The sequence below is a fragment of the Callorhinus ursinus genome, unplaced genomic scaffold (genome assembly GCF_003265705.2).
Source record: "Callorhinus ursinus isolate GAN/ISIS: 27379988/994484 unplaced genomic scaffold, GSC_fseal_2.0 scaffold18, whole genome shotgun sequence".
Lineage (NCBI taxonomy): Eukaryota > Metazoa > Chordata > Mammalia > Carnivora > Otariidae > Callorhinus > Callorhinus ursinus.
In genome coordinates, this window is record NW_027397080.1 from 35,669,436 (window position 1) to 35,688,068 (window position 18,633).

General features: G+C 64.7%; 1 protein-coding gene across 2 annotated transcripts; it reads left to right on the plus strand.

Annotated features, from left to right (window-relative positions):
* The first annotated feature begins 1,639 nt into the window (after window positions 1-1,639).
* On the plus strand, window positions 1,640-16,789 carry PANK4 (pantothenate kinase 4 (inactive)). Of its 2 annotated transcripts, XM_025856800.2 has the most exons (19): window positions 1,640-1,771; window positions 5,733-5,815; window positions 6,181-6,395; window positions 6,907-7,090; window positions 7,372-7,464; window positions 7,794-7,947; window positions 8,038-8,219; window positions 8,747-8,828; window positions 9,321-9,421; window positions 11,471-11,626; window positions 12,276-12,388; window positions 12,641-12,728; window positions 13,396-13,547; window positions 14,454-14,509; window positions 14,611-14,660; window positions 15,054-15,158; window positions 15,481-15,581; window positions 15,691-15,759; window positions 16,302-16,789. In XM_025856800.2, the coding sequence occupies exons 1-19, from the start codon at window positions 1,648-1,650 to the stop codon at window positions 16,513-16,515; spliced, it is 2,322 nt and encodes a 773-aa protein (XP_025712585.1). In that variant the 5' UTR covers window positions 1,640-1,647; the 3' UTR covers window positions 16,516-16,789. The 2 variants fall into 2 exon arrangements, with proteins under 2 accessions (XP_025712585.1, XP_025712586.1); XM_025856801.2 differs by lacking the exons at window positions 8,747-8,828; window positions 9,321-9,421.
* Window positions 16,790-18,633: the final 1,844 nt, after the last annotated feature.

The following is an 18,633-nucleotide window of genomic DNA, read 5'->3' on the forward strand; positions in this document are numbered from 1 at the left end:
CGGGAGAGGGCGTTTGCCTCCGCCCCGGCCTTCCTGCCTGGCCAGCAGCCCCTGTCCCTGGGTGAGCTCCCGGGAGCAGTGGCGTGGCTAGTCCATAGGCGGCTACCTCGCCCTCCCCGCGGGCCAAGTGCTCGCCAGGGCTGGAAAAGGCAGTGCTGGCGGTGAACCTGCCAGGGACGGTCCCTTGCCTCGGAAAGGGCACCTATTTTTAGGCAGGCTACTGGATGTTGGTTTAGTCTGCAAGAGCCTAAAAGGGCCCAGGCTTGCCAAGAGACAAATCCACCCACGGGGGGTGGAAGGAGCTGGACGTGGGACCAGAAGCCTTCCCCACGTCTTCAGAGACGTGGGGCCCAGCCCGGCCGTCCTTCCTCTTTCGCGCGCCTCTCCCCGCCGCCCTCTGGAAGCCCTCTCTGCCCACTCTGAGGGGAATCCGAGGCGCCCTCTCCAGGCCAGCCCTGCACCAGCCACACGGTTCCCCCTTCATCCCACACGCTGACTGCATGTGGGGCAGGCGTGCCAGGGAACGGGGAGGGTGGTGTGCCTCCTGGCCAGGCCCACAGCCCCTCACGGCTCAGGGTCCTCGAAGCTCCAGGCCTGCACCCTCTGGAGCAGACCCTCTGCCCTCTTCCCCACCGCCCCCCAGGCCTCCCCACCCAGCGCACCCACCCCTTAGATGTTCGCAAGGCTGCCTCTCCAAGGCTGATACGCATGGCCCCCTCCCCTGATCACCCCTGGACCTTTCAGTTTCTGCTGCTCCACAGGCCTGTGCTCTGGAGGCCTTGCCCCGCAGCCGGTGACATGCTCAACAGAGGCTGAGGTCCAGCGACACAAAGTAACCCGCCCAAGGTCACCCGGGAGTCAGTTGCCAAAGCCACCTTAGGGGCCCTCTGTCTGCCGCCAACACTGTCTGGGCTCTCTCCTAAAGCGCCCAGTGCCCCTGAGGGAGACACATCCCTCAAGGGTCTCCTGGGCATCAGAGGCTTCCCAGCGACTGGCCCTGAAACCCATCCCCACCACCATCTGTGTCCACACTCCAGCTTCAGGAATTGTTTCAGCTGGTTCTCTGCAAGCTCCCATAGACTCCCTGTTTTGCCAAAAGGCGGCCTCCTCCAGGCAGGCTGCCCTGCTTTCTGCTGCACTCTCTGCAGACCTCACCATCAGAGTGAGTGTCTTCCCCAGCTGCATGCAGGTGCATCATCCACCGTGCACTGGGGGCGCCGGGAGAGCAGGGCCCCCTACACCCCCATTTTGCATGGGGCTTTTGCAACCCACAATCCTTCGTTCCTAGAAAGCCGGGCTGGTGGGTCATACGCGCCTTGATGACAGCTGCACTCATTGACAGAAGCAGGTCTTTGGAAACCCAGGTGCCTCCTCTGCACTATCTCAGAGCACTGGACGTCAGCATCTGGCCAGCTCGCTGAAAGAGCAACAAAGACAACAGTCCAGACGTTTTGTGTTGGGCCAACGGCCTCGAAGACCCCCGCGCGGGCAAGTCCAGTGGCCCTCCAGCTGCCAGGACCACAGGGGCGGGCGGGGAGGGGCGGGCCCGGGTGCTCATTAGCATAATGTATGCGCGGAAGGCGTTTAGCAGTCAAATATATGCGCATATATCTCCATAGATGATTAGGCTGGCCGGGCACATTCAAAATGGCGGAGTGTGGAGCGAGCGGCAGCGGGAGCAGCGGGGACAGCCTGGACAAGAGCATCACGCTGCCCCCCGACGAGATCTTCCGCAACCTGGAGAACGCCAAGCGCTTCGCCATTGACATAGGTAGCAGCGGGCGGGCGCCGGGAGCGGGACGGCGCGCGGCGGGCGTGGGCGCCGGCGGCGGAGCCGGCGGGCCGGGGGCGGTGGCAAGGACGAAGGGCGGGGCGCGGGCCGCCGGCGCGCACAGCCTGTCGGACCTTGTAGTCCGCGGCCCGCCGGCGCCCGCGCTCGCCCCGGCGGCCGGACTACCACTCCCGGCAGGCGCCGCGCGGCCGGAGCGGGGCACGCCGGGCCTCGTAGTCCCGCGCGGAGAGGCGGGCGGCCCGGCGGCCCCTCGGTGGTCCACCCCGGTCGAGTCGGCAGCCGGGCGGGGCCTGTGCGGGCCATGAGAGGGGCCCGGGGCCGCCGCCTGGGGCCGCGCCGAGGACGGAAGGCGGCCAGGCCTCGGGCCGCGGGAACTCTCGGCGGGCTGCCCGCCCGGGCCCAGCCCGAAGCCCTCCCGCTGCCGCGTCTGCTCCTGGACGGCTGACATTTGGCGGGAGTTTGGAGGACCTGGACGTGGACCTTGGGGCACTTGCTGGCAGCCTTCAAAGGCCTCCCTGTGCCGCGCGGCCCGCAGGGGTGCCCCCAGGGCCCCGCCCAGCCTCCGTCCGACCTTCCTGCCCCAGGCCCGCCCCGGACCCTTGTCCCGCACTGGCGCCCGACACCTCCCAGCAGCCCCCTTTCACAGATGAGGACGCTAAGGGCAGACAGGTGAACTGAGTTGTTTAAGGTCACCGGCTGTAAGCGGCCAGGTGGGCCTGGAATGCGGTCAGCGTCGGCACTCAGCTGCTCTGCCCGTGTGCACACAGGGGATGGAAGGCTGTGTCCTGCTGCGTGAGGCTACGGGAGCAGGCCAGGGTGGTCTCGCCCCCCGCCCCCATCAGATCTCTGCTGAGGCCTCAGTTTGCTTGTGCCTGCCAACAGCCGAATGTAGGCGCTTGCGCGTGGTCCCAGCAGGGCAGCCCCGGGCACTTGTAAGACGCGACCTGTTGAAGCTGGACAAGTGTGCCTCTCTCCTGGAACAAGTTGGGCTGCCCTGGCAGAGCCGGGCGTCCCCTTGGAGCCACGTGCACGTGATGCTTTCGCCCCTCCCCAGGTCCTGAGAGTCACTTTAGTATCTGGGGCTTGGGTGGGGGAGGGTGGCCTCCAGGGAGGTGGGAGCCGTGGAAAGCTGGGCTGGATCTTGCCTTCTCACCTCGCAGACCGCTGGGTTGTGAGCGGTCCCCCGTGACGGTGCTGTGGAGCACTGACCTGGTGGCAGGTGTGAGAACAACCCCGTGTGGAGCAGGGCACAGAACGAGCGTGGGTCCTGATAAAACGTCGTGCCCGAGTGCGTGTTGGGCTGGCGAGGGGAAGCTGAGAGGCCCAGCTTAGGGGGTCCTCCACAGCCAGGCCTCCCGGGAGGCCCCTCAGGGCCCTGCTCTGCGCATCTTCTGAGACCCGCCCGTGCCTCCGTGTGACCACAGCGGGTCGGGTGTGTGCTCCAAGGGCCCAGACTTGGTTTTGCCGCACTCACGCGCAGGGTGCTGCTCCTTGGGAATGAGCTGGCACTTAGCGTTTCTGAGGTGCAGCTGAAATTGGCTTGCGGGCTCAGGGTTTACCCTCAGTGTTCTTTGTGGCCCCCGGGGGCCAGCTTGGAGCCACAGAGTGCGGGCAGTCCAGGAAGAAGTGCCCTGGCTCCAGGGGGTCCTGGGGCCGCCTGTCCTCTGGTGCCAAGCCCAGGCGGGGTTCCTGGTCAGGGGACACTCGAAGGGATATTTTTAGTGTCAGTATTCATTTCCCCTCTTGGAAGGTTCCCCTGGGTCTGGGTCCCATGTCTTTGTTTCTCCAAAGGACGTGTTCATTGTTACGAAGGACAGACCTTGTGTTCATTCCCGAGGCTGGTGGGAGGTCACCGTTTGGGTGTGGGTCCTCAACCCTGAATCCACCAGTCACGGTGCTTGTCAACAGTCTGCTTTAAAAACAGGCTTCTCCCATTTCCTCTTCCCTCACCCAAGCCTCTTAATCCAGGAAAGCTCAGCTGCTCTGTGTTCTTGGCAGGCCTTTTCCTCTCTCGGACACTCATGTCCGCTGGGTGGATTCCCCACTTTGAAACCACCAGGGACATTTTGTCAGCACAGACTGGGGTGTCTGTCCCCCTTGGTGCACAAAGTGGAAGGGCAGACCAAGAAGGTGGGGGAGAGGATGGCCCTGTGCCAGGTGCCCGTAGGCCTGGGTGAGTGGGGAGCTCTTGGCTCAGGGGCTGGAGCAGGGGCACGGGCAGGCTGCTCTCAGCCCGGGTGCTCCTGGCCCTGGACCGGGGAGACTTCGGTGTCCACCAGTGAGCACAGGGCTGCGTGCATTCGCCAGCCTGGTCACTGCACCTCTTAGGTGTGACATGCCAGGGCCTCTGGCTGGGGGCTGGGTTGGCAGTCACTAAATCCAAGGGCTCTTGAGAACAGATCAGCTCTCCTGCTCTCCCCGCGGCCCCCGCCATTCTGCTCTGTGAGCTCGCCCCAGTTCAGGCTGACCACCCTGCTCTGCACGTCTCCACTCACCTCCCAGACCCCTGACTGTTCCCTCCCCAGAGGGTGCAGGGAGACGTGTCTGGGCTGCTGGGCATTGCCCCATGTGGGGTGCATGGTGTGGGGCACACAGACACAGCCCCCCCAAACCCCAACCCCTTGTATTTGTTTGTGATTTAAAGCTCACGTAAAGAACACACAATCTGAAACTGGATTTCTGTGATGGGGGGCGTTGTTTTGGTAACTTTTTGAAAAGTCTCTCAAAGTATATCTTCATCCCTTTGCATTGCTTGTCTTTTTAGGAAACAGTTAATTCACAGTGAAGGACGCTGTGGGCCAGGCCCGGATTGGGGGCAGGGAGGACAGATAAGGAGGCTTAAGACCAGGTTCTGCCTCTAAAGCCCGTGGTCAAGGAATGAGAGTAAGCCTGTGCCCGGGCAGACTGAGCAGGGCCCGCCAAGGGCAGGTCGCGGCCATCCTGGGGGTCCTGTCCACGCTGAGGGCGGGCAGCTCTGGCAGGCGGGCTCCCGACGCTTGCTCTCGGCAGCGGGTTTCTCTTAGCTGGACGAGCTTCAGCTCTCAGGTGTTTCCTGCCGTGCATGTCTCTCGTGTGTTCCCTTGGGATTGTGTCACAAAGCAACCGTCAGAGACTAGCTTCAGCCTCCCCCTCACAAAGGGCTCTGTCTCCCCTGGGCCAGCCCACGAGACCCGGGTGGGTTTCAAAGCCATTCTGGGCACCAGGCCTCCTGCTCCTTCTGTCACCACGGGCCATGCACAGGTACACCTGCCGCCTCACTCTGCAGACTTGAAAATGACTGCTCGGGACATCCTTTTAAGCGGTCCTGAAACATGTTTCAGGCAAATAAAGGGCTCTTCTGCTTCCTGACACTGGGCTTCCCGGGGTGTTCACAAGGCTGGCCGGGGGGGAGGAGACCCTGCTGCCCCCTGTGTGGCCTCCCAGTCCCGAGCTGTGAGAGGGTGGGCAGCTAGAACATTCCTGGCAAAGTAGCCCCCTTGTCTGCCTATCCACTCTGGGAAAATGCTCCTTTTATTGCTTCCCCCTCGTTAGCACGGCCGGTCAGGGGTGCTTGTCAGTGAAAACAGTGCACTTGTCGGCTTTTTTCTTCAGGTCATTTTCAAGATCAGAAGTTGAAACAGAATTTTTCTGAAACACTAATGATCGCTGAGGCCTCCTGGAAACAGGACACTTTCCTTTCTCCTCTAGGACTTGATGCAGAGGGGAAATGGACAGGCTCAAGCCCGATGTGGTCTGGGGCCTGTGATGGATGGAGCAGACTTTCTCAAAGACAGCAGAGTGTTTGGGTCTCAGAGTTGATTCCCTTCCTCTGGTTGGTGCCCCTCAGAGTTTTAGGTTCAAGTTAAACCAAGTGCCTTATGCACAGGACCCGGTGTGGCAGAAGAGCCTCAGTCCCTCCCGTCTGGCCCCTCACTTTGCTCCGTCTGCGTCTCCCCTGCAGGGGGCTCGCTGACCAAGCTGGCCTACTACTCCACTGTGCAGCACAAAGTTGCCAGAGTGCGGTCCTTCGACTACTCGGGCAAGGTGAGCCGCCTGGCAGGCTGGGTTGGGAGGCAGGGGGTGCCCCAGGCCACACGGTGCGGTCATTTTCTCTTTGCGTGCCCCCCCAACCCCCCGCTGCTCACCCACACCGGCTTAGCTTCCTGGACGTTCCTAGTACTCAAATCCCTCCCTGCTCCCTCATTCAGTCAGGCCCCCTTCCATCTGGGACCCTGGCAGGAGCACCTGCACCTGCTCCTTGGGAAGCATGGTCCCTCCCCGCCCCTCCCCTGGCTCTGCCTCCCACCTGAGCTCGGCATGGAGAGTTGTGCATGTTCAGGGCCCTCATCTCCACATCTTCCCTCCGCGAGGGCAGCGCGCACACACAGACCCCTACCCTGTACCCCCAGGACGCCGAGCAGGACCACGAGCCACCCTACGAGATCTCTGTCCAGGAGGAAGTTACTGCCAGGCTGCACTTTGTGAAGTTCGAGAACACCTACATAGAAGCCTGCCTGGACTTCATCAAAGACCACCTCGTCAACACAGACACAAAGGTCATCCAAGCGACCGGGGGCGGGGCGTACAAGTTCAAGGACCTCATCGAAGAGAAGCTGCGGCTGAGGTTAGTGGGGGCCACGGGGCTGGAGGGCCACAGGGGCCGCTGGCCTTGGGTGTCGGGCTCAGGCTTTGAAGTGGCCACAGTCGACCTGCTCTGGGGCTAGACTCTGGGCTGGGCTGGCAGGAGGCTTCTGGTGGCCGAAGCGTAGGAAGGCTGGGGGCCTGAGGAGGGAAGGGGGCCCTGCTCCTGCGGCAGCACTCCCTGTCCTGCAGGGGCAGAGGTCCCTGACGGCTTCGCCCGCGTGGGGACCGAGGCCGGGGCCGCGCACCGCAGCAGAGTGCTGGGTCTTCAGGTGTGTGCAGCTGGCCCGCCCGAAGCCGTTTGCAGGGTAGAGGGGAGGGGAACCGTATGAGCTGTGTCAGTTGTGTGTTTGAGAGCCATGCGTACCTTCTGGGCCGGGAGCAGAGCGTCTGGGAGGGGCCCCGGGGCCGGGGCAGCCCGAGCCGCCGTGCTGCAGCAGAGGTGCTTTCTGGGGCCCGTGCTGTTTTCAGTGGCCAGGCCCCGTCCCTTGCAGAGTGGACAAGGAGGACGTGATGACCTGCTTGATAAAAGGCTGCAACTTTGTGCTGAAGAACATCCCACACGAGGCCTTCGTGTATCAGAAAGATTCCGACCCCGAGTTTCGATTCCAGACCAATCACCCCAACATCTTCCCGTATCTGTTGGTCAACATCGGTTCTGGAGTCTCTATTGTGAAGGTGAGGTGCACCTCGCGGGGCCACGCATGGCGGCCGGGCAGGGATCGCCGGGGCACCTGCCGCCTGTTGGAGCAGGCTGGGCACACGGAGGCGCCGACCGGGGTGACGGCCGCCTGTGGGACACCGGTGTGGGCTGTCTGGGGGAAGGCGGGCGGCCCAGACTCGGCCCTCAGGAATGGCGTTGCCCGTGTCTGGGGACGCCCTAAGCCACCACGCCCCGGGACCTGCTGGGTGGTGGCCGGGGCCCCCTCGCTAACTCACCTGTGCTTGCTGTGTCCCAGGTGGAGACGGAAGACAGGTTCGAGTGGGTCGGTGGCAGCTCCATCGGAGGCGGCACCTTCTGGGGACTTGGGGCTCTGCTCACCAAAACGAAGGTATTCCAGCGGCTGCAGAAAGATGCTCCTGGCTCTGCTCAAAGTCCTGTGTCCCAGATCTTCTCAGGAGAGGGTTGGGGGCCGTGAGGCCTGAGGCTGGCGGCTGGTGGCGTGGCGGGGAAGCGCCTCCTTCCCAGGCCTTGTCCTGGTGGTGTTTGTTGGTCGCTGCAGGACGGCCGTGTGAGCCGCCAGTGCCACCCGGGGCGGGCGGGGGGGTGGCCCATGGAGCCCTGCCTACACAGGAGGGCCTTCCGCGTGCTGCTCCACGGGCTGTAGGGACGCCGGCAGGTCCCGCAGCACACACGATTCCGTCTGCCCTGTCCCCGCAGAAGTTCGACGAGCTGCTGCACTTGGCCTCCAAGGGCCAGCACGCGAACGTGGACATGCTGGTGCGAGACGTCTACGGCGGGGCCCACCAGACGCTGGGGCTGAGCGGCAACCTCATCGCCAGCAGCTTTGGGAAGTCGGCCACGGCCGACAGAGGTACCTGCCCCCTCTGATGCCCTCCCGCGCCGGCAGCCCCCTGCGGGCCCGGCCTCGCCCAGCAGCGCCCCGCCTGTGCCCCCCTCCCAGACTTCTCCAAGGAGGACATGGCCAAGAGTCTGCTGCACATGATCAGCAACGACATCGGGCAGCTCGCCTGCCTCTACGCGAAGCTCCACTGCCTGGACAGGGTGTATTTCGGCGGCTTCTTCATCCGGGGCCACCCCGTCACCATGCGCACCATCACCTACAGCATTAACTTCTTCTCCAAGGTAACTGGGCTCCACTTCCTCCCTGCGCCGGCACCGTGAGCTGCGCTCTGCCCCGATGGCCGGCTGGCCCAGGGCAGGCCGCCAAGACACGGGGCGCCCCCTGCCAACTTCTCCCGGGCCCCTGCCTCTGTCCTGTGGCGGGTTCCAGCGCCCTCGCCCGCGCGCCGTGGGCGTCTCGGAGTTGGCCACGAAGGCAGCGCTGAGCACGCTGGGGGCCGTCTCCCCCTGTGGACGAGCTGAGCTCTGAGACGGCTGTCGTTCCGCGGGACGCTCTGGGCTGGGCCTGCAGGTGGGGTGATTGGGTGGGTGTTAATTTTGTGGAAAAAGTTACTCACCCTCCAATTTCTCCAAATGCCAAGCTTTTAACTTCTGCGCTGAATGCGGTTTCGTTGACAAGCGTGTTGCGGACTTCTCAGGAAGGCTCTGCCGCGTAGAGAGATGCCGCCTGCGTTGGGTTGGTTTAGAACCGCCCAGACTTCCCCTCGTGTGCCGGCGGGGCCAGCTCAGGCGGGGTTTTGCCGTGGCAGGGGGAAGTCCAGGCACTGTTTCTGAGACACGAAGGCTACCTGGGAGCCATCGGGGCGTTTCTTAAAGGAGCAGAGCAAGACAGTGAGTCCAGTGGCCACGGAGGCCATGGGTGTGGGTCTCTAACCTTCCCGGGGAGGCGCTGACCCACCGCTTTCACTCCCCCCCTGGAATCCATGGCCTGAGTGGCACATGGTCCCTGCGGGCCGGGACAGTGGGGGGGGGGGGGCTATCCCTCTGCAGCGGTTCTTCCGAGGGGGTCATTTGTGTGCCACGTGACCAACCCCGGGGGGGGGGCCTCCTGGGTGACAAGGGCGAGGGAATGTGCCTCGGCGGCCTGCCCTCTTTGAAGGCCACTTGGAGGGTGTGCTTGGGAAGGGCGGGGCAGGCTGCTTTAAGAAGCTTGGAAAGGTCGCAGTAATCGTTGTACGAGGTTTCAGTACTAGCAGGAGGCCACAGTGCCACAGCCCCAGGCTCCCTCAGTGTTGTGGGGACCTTCCGTGGCAGTCGGGCCGTCCTGGGGTGTGGGCACAGCGTGGTCCCCCTGGGGGTGACCCCTGGTTTTCCCCCGTCCAGACCCTAACCAGTACAGCTGGGGAGAGAACTACGCAGGCAGCTCCGGGCTGATGAGCTCGTCCCCGGAGCTCTGCCCGACGCAGCGGGCGAGGAGCGGCACCGTAAGTGCGGGGTCCTTGGTGGGGTCAGGTCCGAAGACCCTCTCTCCTGGTGCAGACTGGCCACTGACCAGCTGTGGACATTACAATAGAGAGGCAGGGTTCTTGCTTCCCTCCTCAGGCCCCTAGCATTTCTGTGTTTCCCAAACATTCCACGGGAGCCCCAAGACCGAGCAGTCCTATCCCCGTGTTTACGGGAGGGTGTGGAATGTGCTTCCCCAGGATCATGGGGCCACTGACAGCAGAATCGGGGTTAGCACCAACCCCAGGCGCCTTGCCTTAGACCACGTTCTCTGCCTGATCGTTTCAAAGCAGACGAAAGGACAGAGTCTGCTGTCCTGGGAAGTTTCCTGCCCATTCCTCAACCCTCAGCCTGGGGAGACGCCCGCGTGACTGGGCCGGGGGCTCCTCCAGCCTGCCGAGCGAGCGTAGAGGGTCTCCCACCAGGACCAGTGTCAGCCAGACACAGGACGCTGCCACCATGGCCCGTCCTGGAGAAATCACAGGCTTACTGAGGACGTCCCCCTAAATGTTACTCTTGTAAGTCTCTGAACACTTAGCAGAACTCGGGCACCGGATTAGAGAACCAGCTGGACAAGTCCAGGCGGCCAGTCTGGGCACGTGAGTCAGAATACCTCCTTCAGAACCAGCCTGCTGGCTTTTCGGATGCAAAGCTGATTTTTTGGTTGTAGACATGCAGATTCTCTTACTAGTTGGCATAAGCATTGTGAGAATGTGCGTGCTCTAATCATGACTTCTTGGGAGAGGACTCCCCCCTCAGGGCCCCACGCCCCGGGCCTGGCCAGAGCAAGTGACTGGCACGCAAGGAGTCCCTGCATCTCTGATCCCCGGCTTCTGATTTGTGGAGGGGCAACGTGGATTCCTGCTTTAGGGATCACAAAGCCAAATGGATATGTGAGCAAGGAACGCGTGTATCAGAGTTGGTGTGCATGCCAGCTCGACTCCCCCACACTCCAAGCCTCGCACACCTGTCGTGCTGGGTCTCCGTGTGACCCCCCACTTCACACGGGTGTGTGGAGCCTACACGCGGCAAAGCTGAGGTTTGAAGTGCTTGTCGGGTAGCGGGGGAGCCCCTGAAACCCGGCTGAGGCCCCAGAGATGGTGACCGCCCACTTTCTTTCATCGCCTGGAAATGTACCGGCTGTTTCCTGGCTGAGCTTCCTGTCACTCGGGGCGTCCGAAAGCCAGTGTGTCCCCAGGTGCCCACGGTGCGGAGCACACCTGCTCCTCACCCCCCAGCTTGCCAGTCAGAAGGCTGCCCGCAGACAAGAGCCAAGTCAGGGGCGCGGCAGCGTGTGGCCGGTCCTTCCCTAGGGAGCGGGGGGAGGGCTGCCAGGCACGTGCCAAGTGAAGTGTGAGCAGGTCGCCGAGGACCAGGGCTGGTGACACACCAGCTTCGTCTTCACAACGTGAAACTTAAAACGCCAGGTGGCCGAGCGACCGCTCCTTTGGAAACGACCAGAGCGCGTGCCTGTCGCTGGCGCCCACGGGTAGCACCACGGGCCAGAGGGGCCCCACTCCCTCGGCGTAGCCAGTGTGGGAGCCTGACTACCTGCCCCGCGGGGTCCCCGTGGCCTTGCCGTGGGCACGGTGCCACGGGAGTCACAGGACAAGGGCCTGCTGGGCAGAGAGGGGACCATGCCTGCGGAGGCTGGAGCAGCAGAAACGGGGTCCGGAAGGGCAGCCGTGTGTGTGTGGGGAGAGGGGCGCACGCTGGCGCGGGGACCCCGACCCCGGGGCCCCCCTGTGGCAAGAACAGCAGAGCCACTGGGAGGAAGCTGCACACACGGGAGGGGGGTGGCCTCTGTGGGGCTGGGCAGATCTGGGACCAGACCAGGATCTGGGAGCCTGGTTCTGGGTGCTGAGGCCGCAAAGGACTGCAAGGTGGGTGGGCGGGGCCCGGGAAGAACAGGCCTGTCCACCGCCGTCTCGGCCGTCCCCACAGAGAAGCTGGCTCTAGGACTCGCACGAGGGTCTCGAACTTCCGGAGCCACCCAGCTGACGCGCACACTGCCTCTTGCCCTCTCCCAGTTTGACTTGCTGGAGATGGACCGGCTGGAGCGGCCGCTGGTCAACCTGCCACTCCTTCTGGACCCGTCTTCCTATGTGCCCGACACGGTCGACCTGACGGACGACGCCCTGGCCCGCAAGTACTGGCTCACCTGCTTCGAGGAGGCCCTGGACGGGGTGAGGGCTCGGGGCGGGCCGGGCGCCCCTGGGGACAAGAGATGGGCGTCTCTGGAAACCTAGGGCTCCCGAGGAACGAGCGACAGGTGTGGTGAAAGAGGAGGGGTGCGCTCCAGTGGCCGTGGGCTCGGTGTTGGAGTTTGAGGGGTGACTCCTATTCTTCAGATGTAAACGTGACCCCTGGGTGTGGATTGGGTCCGCACGTTGGGGTGTGCTCCGGCGAGGCACATGTCTCACAAGCACGCCAAATCCCCGTGCTGGTGACTGCGTTTCTTCAGAGGCACACGGTTTGCGCGGGGCCAGGGCCAACAGCAGTTGGATTCCAGGCTCCGGTGGGTGGCGTCTCAGGCCTTCACCCCCCCACCCCGGGAACATGTGTCTCTCCTCCAGCCTCGCAGGCCCCAGGGCTCTGTCCTCAGAGTGAGGGCCCCCAGCCCCAGACCCCGTGCAGCCTCGGGGGATGGTCCCAAGCCACCTGTCCCCCCCGGGCGGTGTGGCTCCGAGCCTCGGCTGGGGGCTAGCGGTGACCCCGTTCCCACCCCGCGGGGGAAAGCCCCCAGGGACACTAATCTCCGGTGGCCATGGGCCTGTGCGTGGGGATGCGCTCAGACCATGGCCCTGGCTGAGCTGAGTGCCCTGTGCTTGGCAGGTGGTGAAACGTGCTGTGGCCAGCCAGCCAGGCTCAGTGGATGCCGCCGAGAGGGCAGAGAAGTTCCGGCAGAAGTACTGGAGCAAGCTGCAGACGCTGAGACACCAGCCCTTGTGAGTGCCCCGCTGCCCCCGGCCCGGCACTGAAGGAGCCGCCCCTGGGGCCGCCGTGCCCCCTGCGCCTGCCTCTGCCCGCACGCGCTCTGGGGCCGCTCGGCACGGCCAGGCGGGCGTGCCCCCTCTGCTGCTTTGCTGGACACTCCTGCGGCAGCCGGGCCGCACGAAGCCGCCCTCGGGGGCAGAGGCAGTGGGCAGCGTGCTTGGCCGTCAACCCCCTGAGCTGCCCTTCCCCTGCCTCTCCCTCAGTGCTTACGGGACCCTGACTGTGCGCAGCCTCTTGGACACGAGGGAGCACTGCTTGAATGAGTTCAACTTCCCGGACCCCTACTCCAAAGTGAGTGCCGCCTTCCTGCGCTGGGCTGGCGCCTGCGAGGAGACACAGGTAGCAGGGAGCAGGGGAGCAGCCTGGGGTGGCCTCTTGGTTGGCAGCGCCTGCTAAGGAGCCCAGGGTTGGAGGCTGGCCTGTCTCTGGCCTGGTGGGGTCGGCTTACAGTCTCAAAGTTGCCGTTGGTGGACGCAAGTCCTGCCCTCGCAGGCGACAAGCCAGCTGGAGCCCGGCAGCCGGCCGGGAGGTGCCACCCTCCTCCTCGGGCCGTTCTGCCCAGAAGGCCGTGTGCCCGGGGTTGGCGGCCAGGGCTCAGAGCCAGCGCTGCACGCCGCTTCCCACCTCCCTTGCCCTCGGACGGAGTGTCTGGCGATGGGGCGCCGGGCGCCTGCGAGGGTCAGAGTTCTCCACCAAGGCCCTTCTCTGCCCTGCCCGGGGCCATGGCATGACCACGCCACGGTTTGTAAGTGTGCGTGGGCCCGGACGCCGCCCAACTGCTGCCCACACCGCGCCACGCCGAATCGGTACATGTTAACACCTTGGTTTGCGTGAGCCCGTGGCGGAGCGCTGGGCTTTCTGTCCCCTTAGGGTGGCTTTGTGGTGACCTTGTCCGCCGAGGGCCTGAGGAAGGCAGGGCTGCGCCTCCACTCTGACCAGGGCTGGCCTCTCCCCACAGGTCAAGCAGAAGGAAAACGGGGTCGCGCTAAAGTGCTTCCCAAGGGTGATCCGCGGTCTGGACGCCCTGGGCTGGGAGGACAGGCAGCTGGCCCTGGTGAAGGGCTTGCTGGCCGGGAACGTCTTCGACTGGGGAGCGAAAGCCGTCTCTGAGTAGGTGCCCACTGCCTTCCCAGCCCCTCCACGCTTCAGCCCTGCCCTGCCTGCTCACTCCGGCTCAGGTTCAGGCAGCGCCCCAGCCCGGCCCCAGAGGGGGCAGCTGTGGGGGGGACGGGGTCCCGGAGCCCTGGGCTCTGCTGGGGGCGTGAGCGGCCCCAGGAATGACCGGCGGCTTTCTGGCCGTGCTGCCCCGAGCCTGTTCAGAGCAGGCACACGGACAGCCAGGGTGTGGATTTGGGGGCTAATGTTTTCAGACGTCGAAATGCAAATCCCGGGTTCGCACATTAGGGTGGGACTCAAACCACACTGAGCATTTGAAATTGGGCGAAGGAGGTGCTTACCGAAGGAGCCTACAGACTCGGGTGGGAGCATGCAGCCCAGGCTCCCTGAGTGCCCGGCCTGGGCTCTCGGTCTGGGGGTGCTGTAGGATTCCCCCCGGGGGACCCTGAGGGAGTGGTCCCCCTGGCCCAACCCTGGGCCTCGACGGCTGGCCCGCCCACCACAGAACAAGGCCTCTCCCTTTGCGGGACGCTCGGTCTCCCACCTGGGGTCCTGTCCTGGCCCTTGCTGGGTCCACATTGAGAAGAGCCACCCCCCCCCCCCGTCACTGGCTCTCCCTTTGGGTGGCACGTGGGGGCATGTGCCGGGCGAGGCTGGTGCTGACCCGGGGCCTTGCCGGAGGCCGCTACGCACTCAGGACCTTCCACCCCTCACCCTGCTCCCAGCCCCATTCCACGTCCCATGCTCTGGAGCGGGGGTTGCCCAGACCGCCGCTGCTCTGGGGACCCGCTAGGGATCCTAGCACGCTCGGCCAGTTTGGGAAGTGCTTCATCTGGGCTCCGTAGTGAATGCTGGAAGCTGAGGTTTGGGGGCTTCCGTGACTTGTTTTCTTCTCCACAGTGTCCTTGAATCTGACCCCCAGTTTGGCTTTGAGGAGGCGAAGATGAAGCTGCAAGGTAGGGATGCCCAGGGCTCCCCTCTTGTGCTGAGGGGACAGCTGCGGGAGGGGAGCGAGCCTGTGGGGGATGGTGTGGCTGACCGTGACCGTGTCCCACAGAGCGGCCGTGGCTCGTGGACTCCTACAGCAAGTGGCTTCAGAGACTGAAGGTACACACCACTGCCCCCGCCTCTGCCCCAGGGCCAGGCCGTGCTCTCGAGGCCCGGAAGGCGGGGAGGGCCACGGGAGATGGTGCGCGGCTGCCCCAGGGTAGTGCACTGAGGGCCCCCTGGAGTCTCACGCCGTAGCCCGCTCCCCCCGGCCACTGGCCCCTGCTCCAGCCCGACTCCTGCAGGCTCTCCTGGTTAGGTCAGTGGCTGTGGCTCAGAGGTCGTTGGGGCCGCAGTTCTGGAAGAGGCCCAGGCGCCCTGCCCCCCAGCACCCCAGCGCCCCTGGGAGCCAGCAGCCCTCGGCCTCGGCCTGCGGGGAGTGTGGAGTACGGAGGTGTCTGCAACGCTTGGACGCGCCTGTTCCCAACTGAACGTCCTGGTTTTGTCTTACAGGGGCCCCCTCACAAATGTGCCTTAATTTTCGCAGATAACAGTGGAATAGACGTCATTTTGGGAGTCTTCCCCTTTGTCAGGGAGCTTCTCTCTAGAGGGACGGAGGTGAGCGTCCAGGCCGCGGCGGGACCCCTGCCCTGGGCCCTCCACTCGCAGTGGGGTTGGCGCTGTCATGGTCTCTGTGCGGGGCAGGTAGGTTCGGGTGAGGCTTGTCACACCACGGACCTTGGGTCAGCCTGACTGCAGTGTTCTGGGGCCGTCTTCATCCCGACCCGGGAGCCGGCCCTCCTGGAGGCCACCGAGCAGTGAGAGGTCATCGGGGGTCGTGCTTCTCAGCCGGCAGCCCCAGGTGGGCGGGTGCACAAAGGCTGGCTCGGTGCTGGGTGGTGGCTGAGGTCCCTACAAAGCTTGGGGTGTCCTGCTGCAGGTCATCCTGGCGTGCAACTCGGGACCCGCCTTGAACGACGTGACCTACTGCGAGTCCCTCATTGTGGCCGAGCGCATCGCGGCCATGGACCCCGTCGTCCAGTAAGCTGGCTGGGAGCCTGGGGGGGCGCTGCATGGACAGGTGGAGGCACTGTGGGAGTGTCTGGGGTGCCGACTCCCAGGGCGCCAACCGACCCCTTGTGCTCGGCAGCTCGGCACTCAGAGAGGAGAGGCTGCTGCTGATGCAGACGGGCTCCAGCTCCCCGTGTCTGGACCTCAGGTACCCGAGGCTCCTCCACGCCTGCCCCCGGCCCCCAGCGCACGTGCCAGGCAGCAGCCCTTTGGTGGGGACCTGGGCGGTGGGCTCAGGACCCGTTGGCCGCACCGTGGGCTGGGTGTGCCTCGTCTCGTGAGAGAGGCAGACGCCCCCGAGGCCCCCCAGCTCTGACAGTTGGGTCACCGCATTGATGTTTTGGACCCTGGGGATCCTAGGGCATGAGAACCAGCCATTGGGAGCCTGCCCGGGGCCAGAACGGTTCTCTGGGCCGGCCTCCTCCTTCCTGGGCTGGCTTTAACCAGGAAGGGGATTTCATCAGTCCCACATCGAGAAGCGTCGTCAGGCCCGGTTTGCGGGGCGGCCGGGGTGGGGGGGGCGGTGACTTTGAGCCCAGGGATGTAGCGAGCTGGGGGCCAGGGGTCCTCGGGCATTCTTTCCAGTTGCTGCCCTTGTGGGGACGCAGGGTGTGGCATCTCCCCGGGGGCAGCTCAGTGCGGGGGTGAGGCCCCGCCACCCCTGCCTCACCGCCCCCTTCCTCCCCGAAGCCGCCTGGACAAGGGGCTGGCCGTGCTGGTTCGGGAACGAGGCGCAGACCTGGTGGTCATCGAGGGCATGGGCCGCGCCGTCCACACCAACTACCACGCGGCGCTGCGCTGCGAGAGCCTCAAGCTGGCCGTCATCAAGAACTCCTGGCTGGCCGAGCGGCTGGGCGGCCGGCTCTTCAGCGTCATCTTCAAGTACGAGGTCCCGGCCGAGTGAGGCGCCTGCCCTGCCGGACTGTTCTGCTCGTCGCTTGTCAGGAATGTATTTCGACCGCAACAGGGAAACCGCGTTCAAATCAGAATATTGATGTCGCGCGCCTGTGACTCGGAGCCAGGTGCGCCCAGGTGTGAGCATGGTGCTTGTGCCGTTGGGGTCTCTTTCATGCTGCCGTGTTCGTGGTGGGAGACACAACTTTTGTCCAGTGAGACATTCGTATTGGAATATATTTAACTGTGAAATAATCTTTTATATATATATATATATACACACATATATATGTATAGATGTAAATACGCGCTCGCGTCTCCAGCAGGTCAGCAGGGGCTCGGGCGCACCGAATAGAGGCTGGAGTGACACCAGACCGTGCCGTGTGGTTTCACAGAGAGCGGGCCCGGCCAGCCCTTCCCGGGGGCGGCCAGGAGCGGGGTCTCCCCTCACTTACTGCCGGGGCCCCTAGGGTGGCCGTGGCCGTGGTCATCCCGTGGCTTCCTGCATCCCCGGCCCCTGCCCAGAGCAAGGAGACTCCCAGTGGCGTGTCAGGGAAGGTCATCCTCTGCGTCTGCACCCCACTGCACCCAAGACCGACAGGCGGGGCTGAGCCACACTCCTGAGTGGAGGCGGCAGCCACGAGGGCCTTCGAGGGCTCTCAGGCTTGGTGGCTGCCCACACTCCTGCTCGGAGCTGATCGACGTGGCCGTGCCCTATGCAGGGTGGGCGCCTTGCTGGGCAAGGCCCTGAGCTGGCTGAGCGCTGACCCTTCCCGCAGGGAGTGGGCCCGAGCCACGCCCGTGTGCGTGCCGGACGGGGCTTTGCTCAGTTGCCTGGGAGCCAGCCTTGGAAGGCGGCCAGCCCCGTCCCCAGCTCTGCACACTCGCACGTGGGGCTGTGAGCACTCCTGCAGCATTCCGGGCCCCCCGGTGACCCACACACGTGTCACTCGCAGCCCCACGTGCTAGTGGCCGCTCTGGCCAGGCCAGCCCAGTAGGGGGTCCCCACTAACCCCCACCCCCAAGGGTCCCCCTGCCTCAACCCCACCACAGTCTGGCCCTGCATGTCCCCAGCCGACACCCCTGCACAGTTCAGCAGGCTGCGGCCACCTTTGTGTGGCTTCCCTGGCCCCTCGGCCTGACTACCCTCCACCCCCTGCTTCCTGGTGGAGCGGCGCTGGCCTGCCTGGTGCAGGGGTGGCCCAGCATGGACACCCAGGAGGCCCCAAGAAGTCCAGCCAGAGCCTGGCTCAGCCCGACATCCAGACACCCCCACAGGTCCTCCTATCTGCCCCGCCTGCCCATCAGGGGGCCTGCGGTGCCCTGGCCCTGCATCAGCTGGGCAGAGCTGTAAGGGGAGGACCCACCCTGCTGCCAGGCACCCTTCTGAGACAGACCCGGGCTTCCCAGGGGCTAAGCCTGGCCCCTGGAAGGTAACCGTGTGGTGGCAGGCAGCGCCCACGCAGGGCTAGATAAGGATTGGCCCCCATTTCTCCCCCCGGGAGCCCCAGCAGCCAGCCCAGCCCAGCCCAGCACTGAGAGTCCCCCGGCTGAGGTTCCTCCAGGTGCCCCCCTTCAACGCACCCCAGATTCTAGGGGCTCTGAAGGCCAGGCACACCTCCCAAATGCCCTGCTTGTTGCTCCTTCTGGCCTTGGGGCACAGCTTCCCAAGGAGGGGCCTGGTGGATCTGGGGAGGCATGTGGGGCCAGTAGACCCCCTCCACCCAGGCCTCTGCTGAGATTGGGCAAGTGGCTGGCACAGGTCCCTGGAGGCTACAGAGGGACATCTCAAGGGAGACCGTGTCCACCCACTGGCACCCAGCCTTATGTCGGGTGTCCAGCTTCCTGTGGGCCTTATCAGGAAGACAGCAGGGCTTACCCTGGTGGTGGGACATGAGGCCTCCCCAGCCAAACCTGCCGCCTGCTGCATAAAGGTCACTGCCTGTTGCAGAGGTCCTTGGTGGCCCTTGGCACCCCAGGTGGTTCCTGTGGAGGTCGGATGCCGGATGCCGGGGTGCGGGATGAGCCGGACACAGAGCCCCTTGTGGCCTGGCTGGCATCCCGCCTTCTCCAGGGGAGGGGCAGAGTATGCATTTAGCCAGCTGGGGGGTCCTCTGGCCTGGGGTCC

Excerpts from the sequence above, each read along its gene's own strand:
- PANK4 (XM_025856800.2), top strand. The coding sequence starts at position 1,648 with ATGGCGGAGTGTGGAGCGAGCGGCAGCGGGAGCAGCGGGGACAGCCTG. Across the intron at positions 8,829-9,320 it reads TAAAGGAGCAGAGCAAGACA|ACCCTAACCAGTACAGCTGG; the intron begins GTGAGTCCAGTG and ends TCCCCCGTCCAG. Across the intron at positions 14,510-14,610 it reads GGCGAAGATGAAGCTGCAAG|AGCGGCCGTGGCTCGTGGAC; the intron begins GTAGGGATGCCC and ends CGTGTCCCACAG.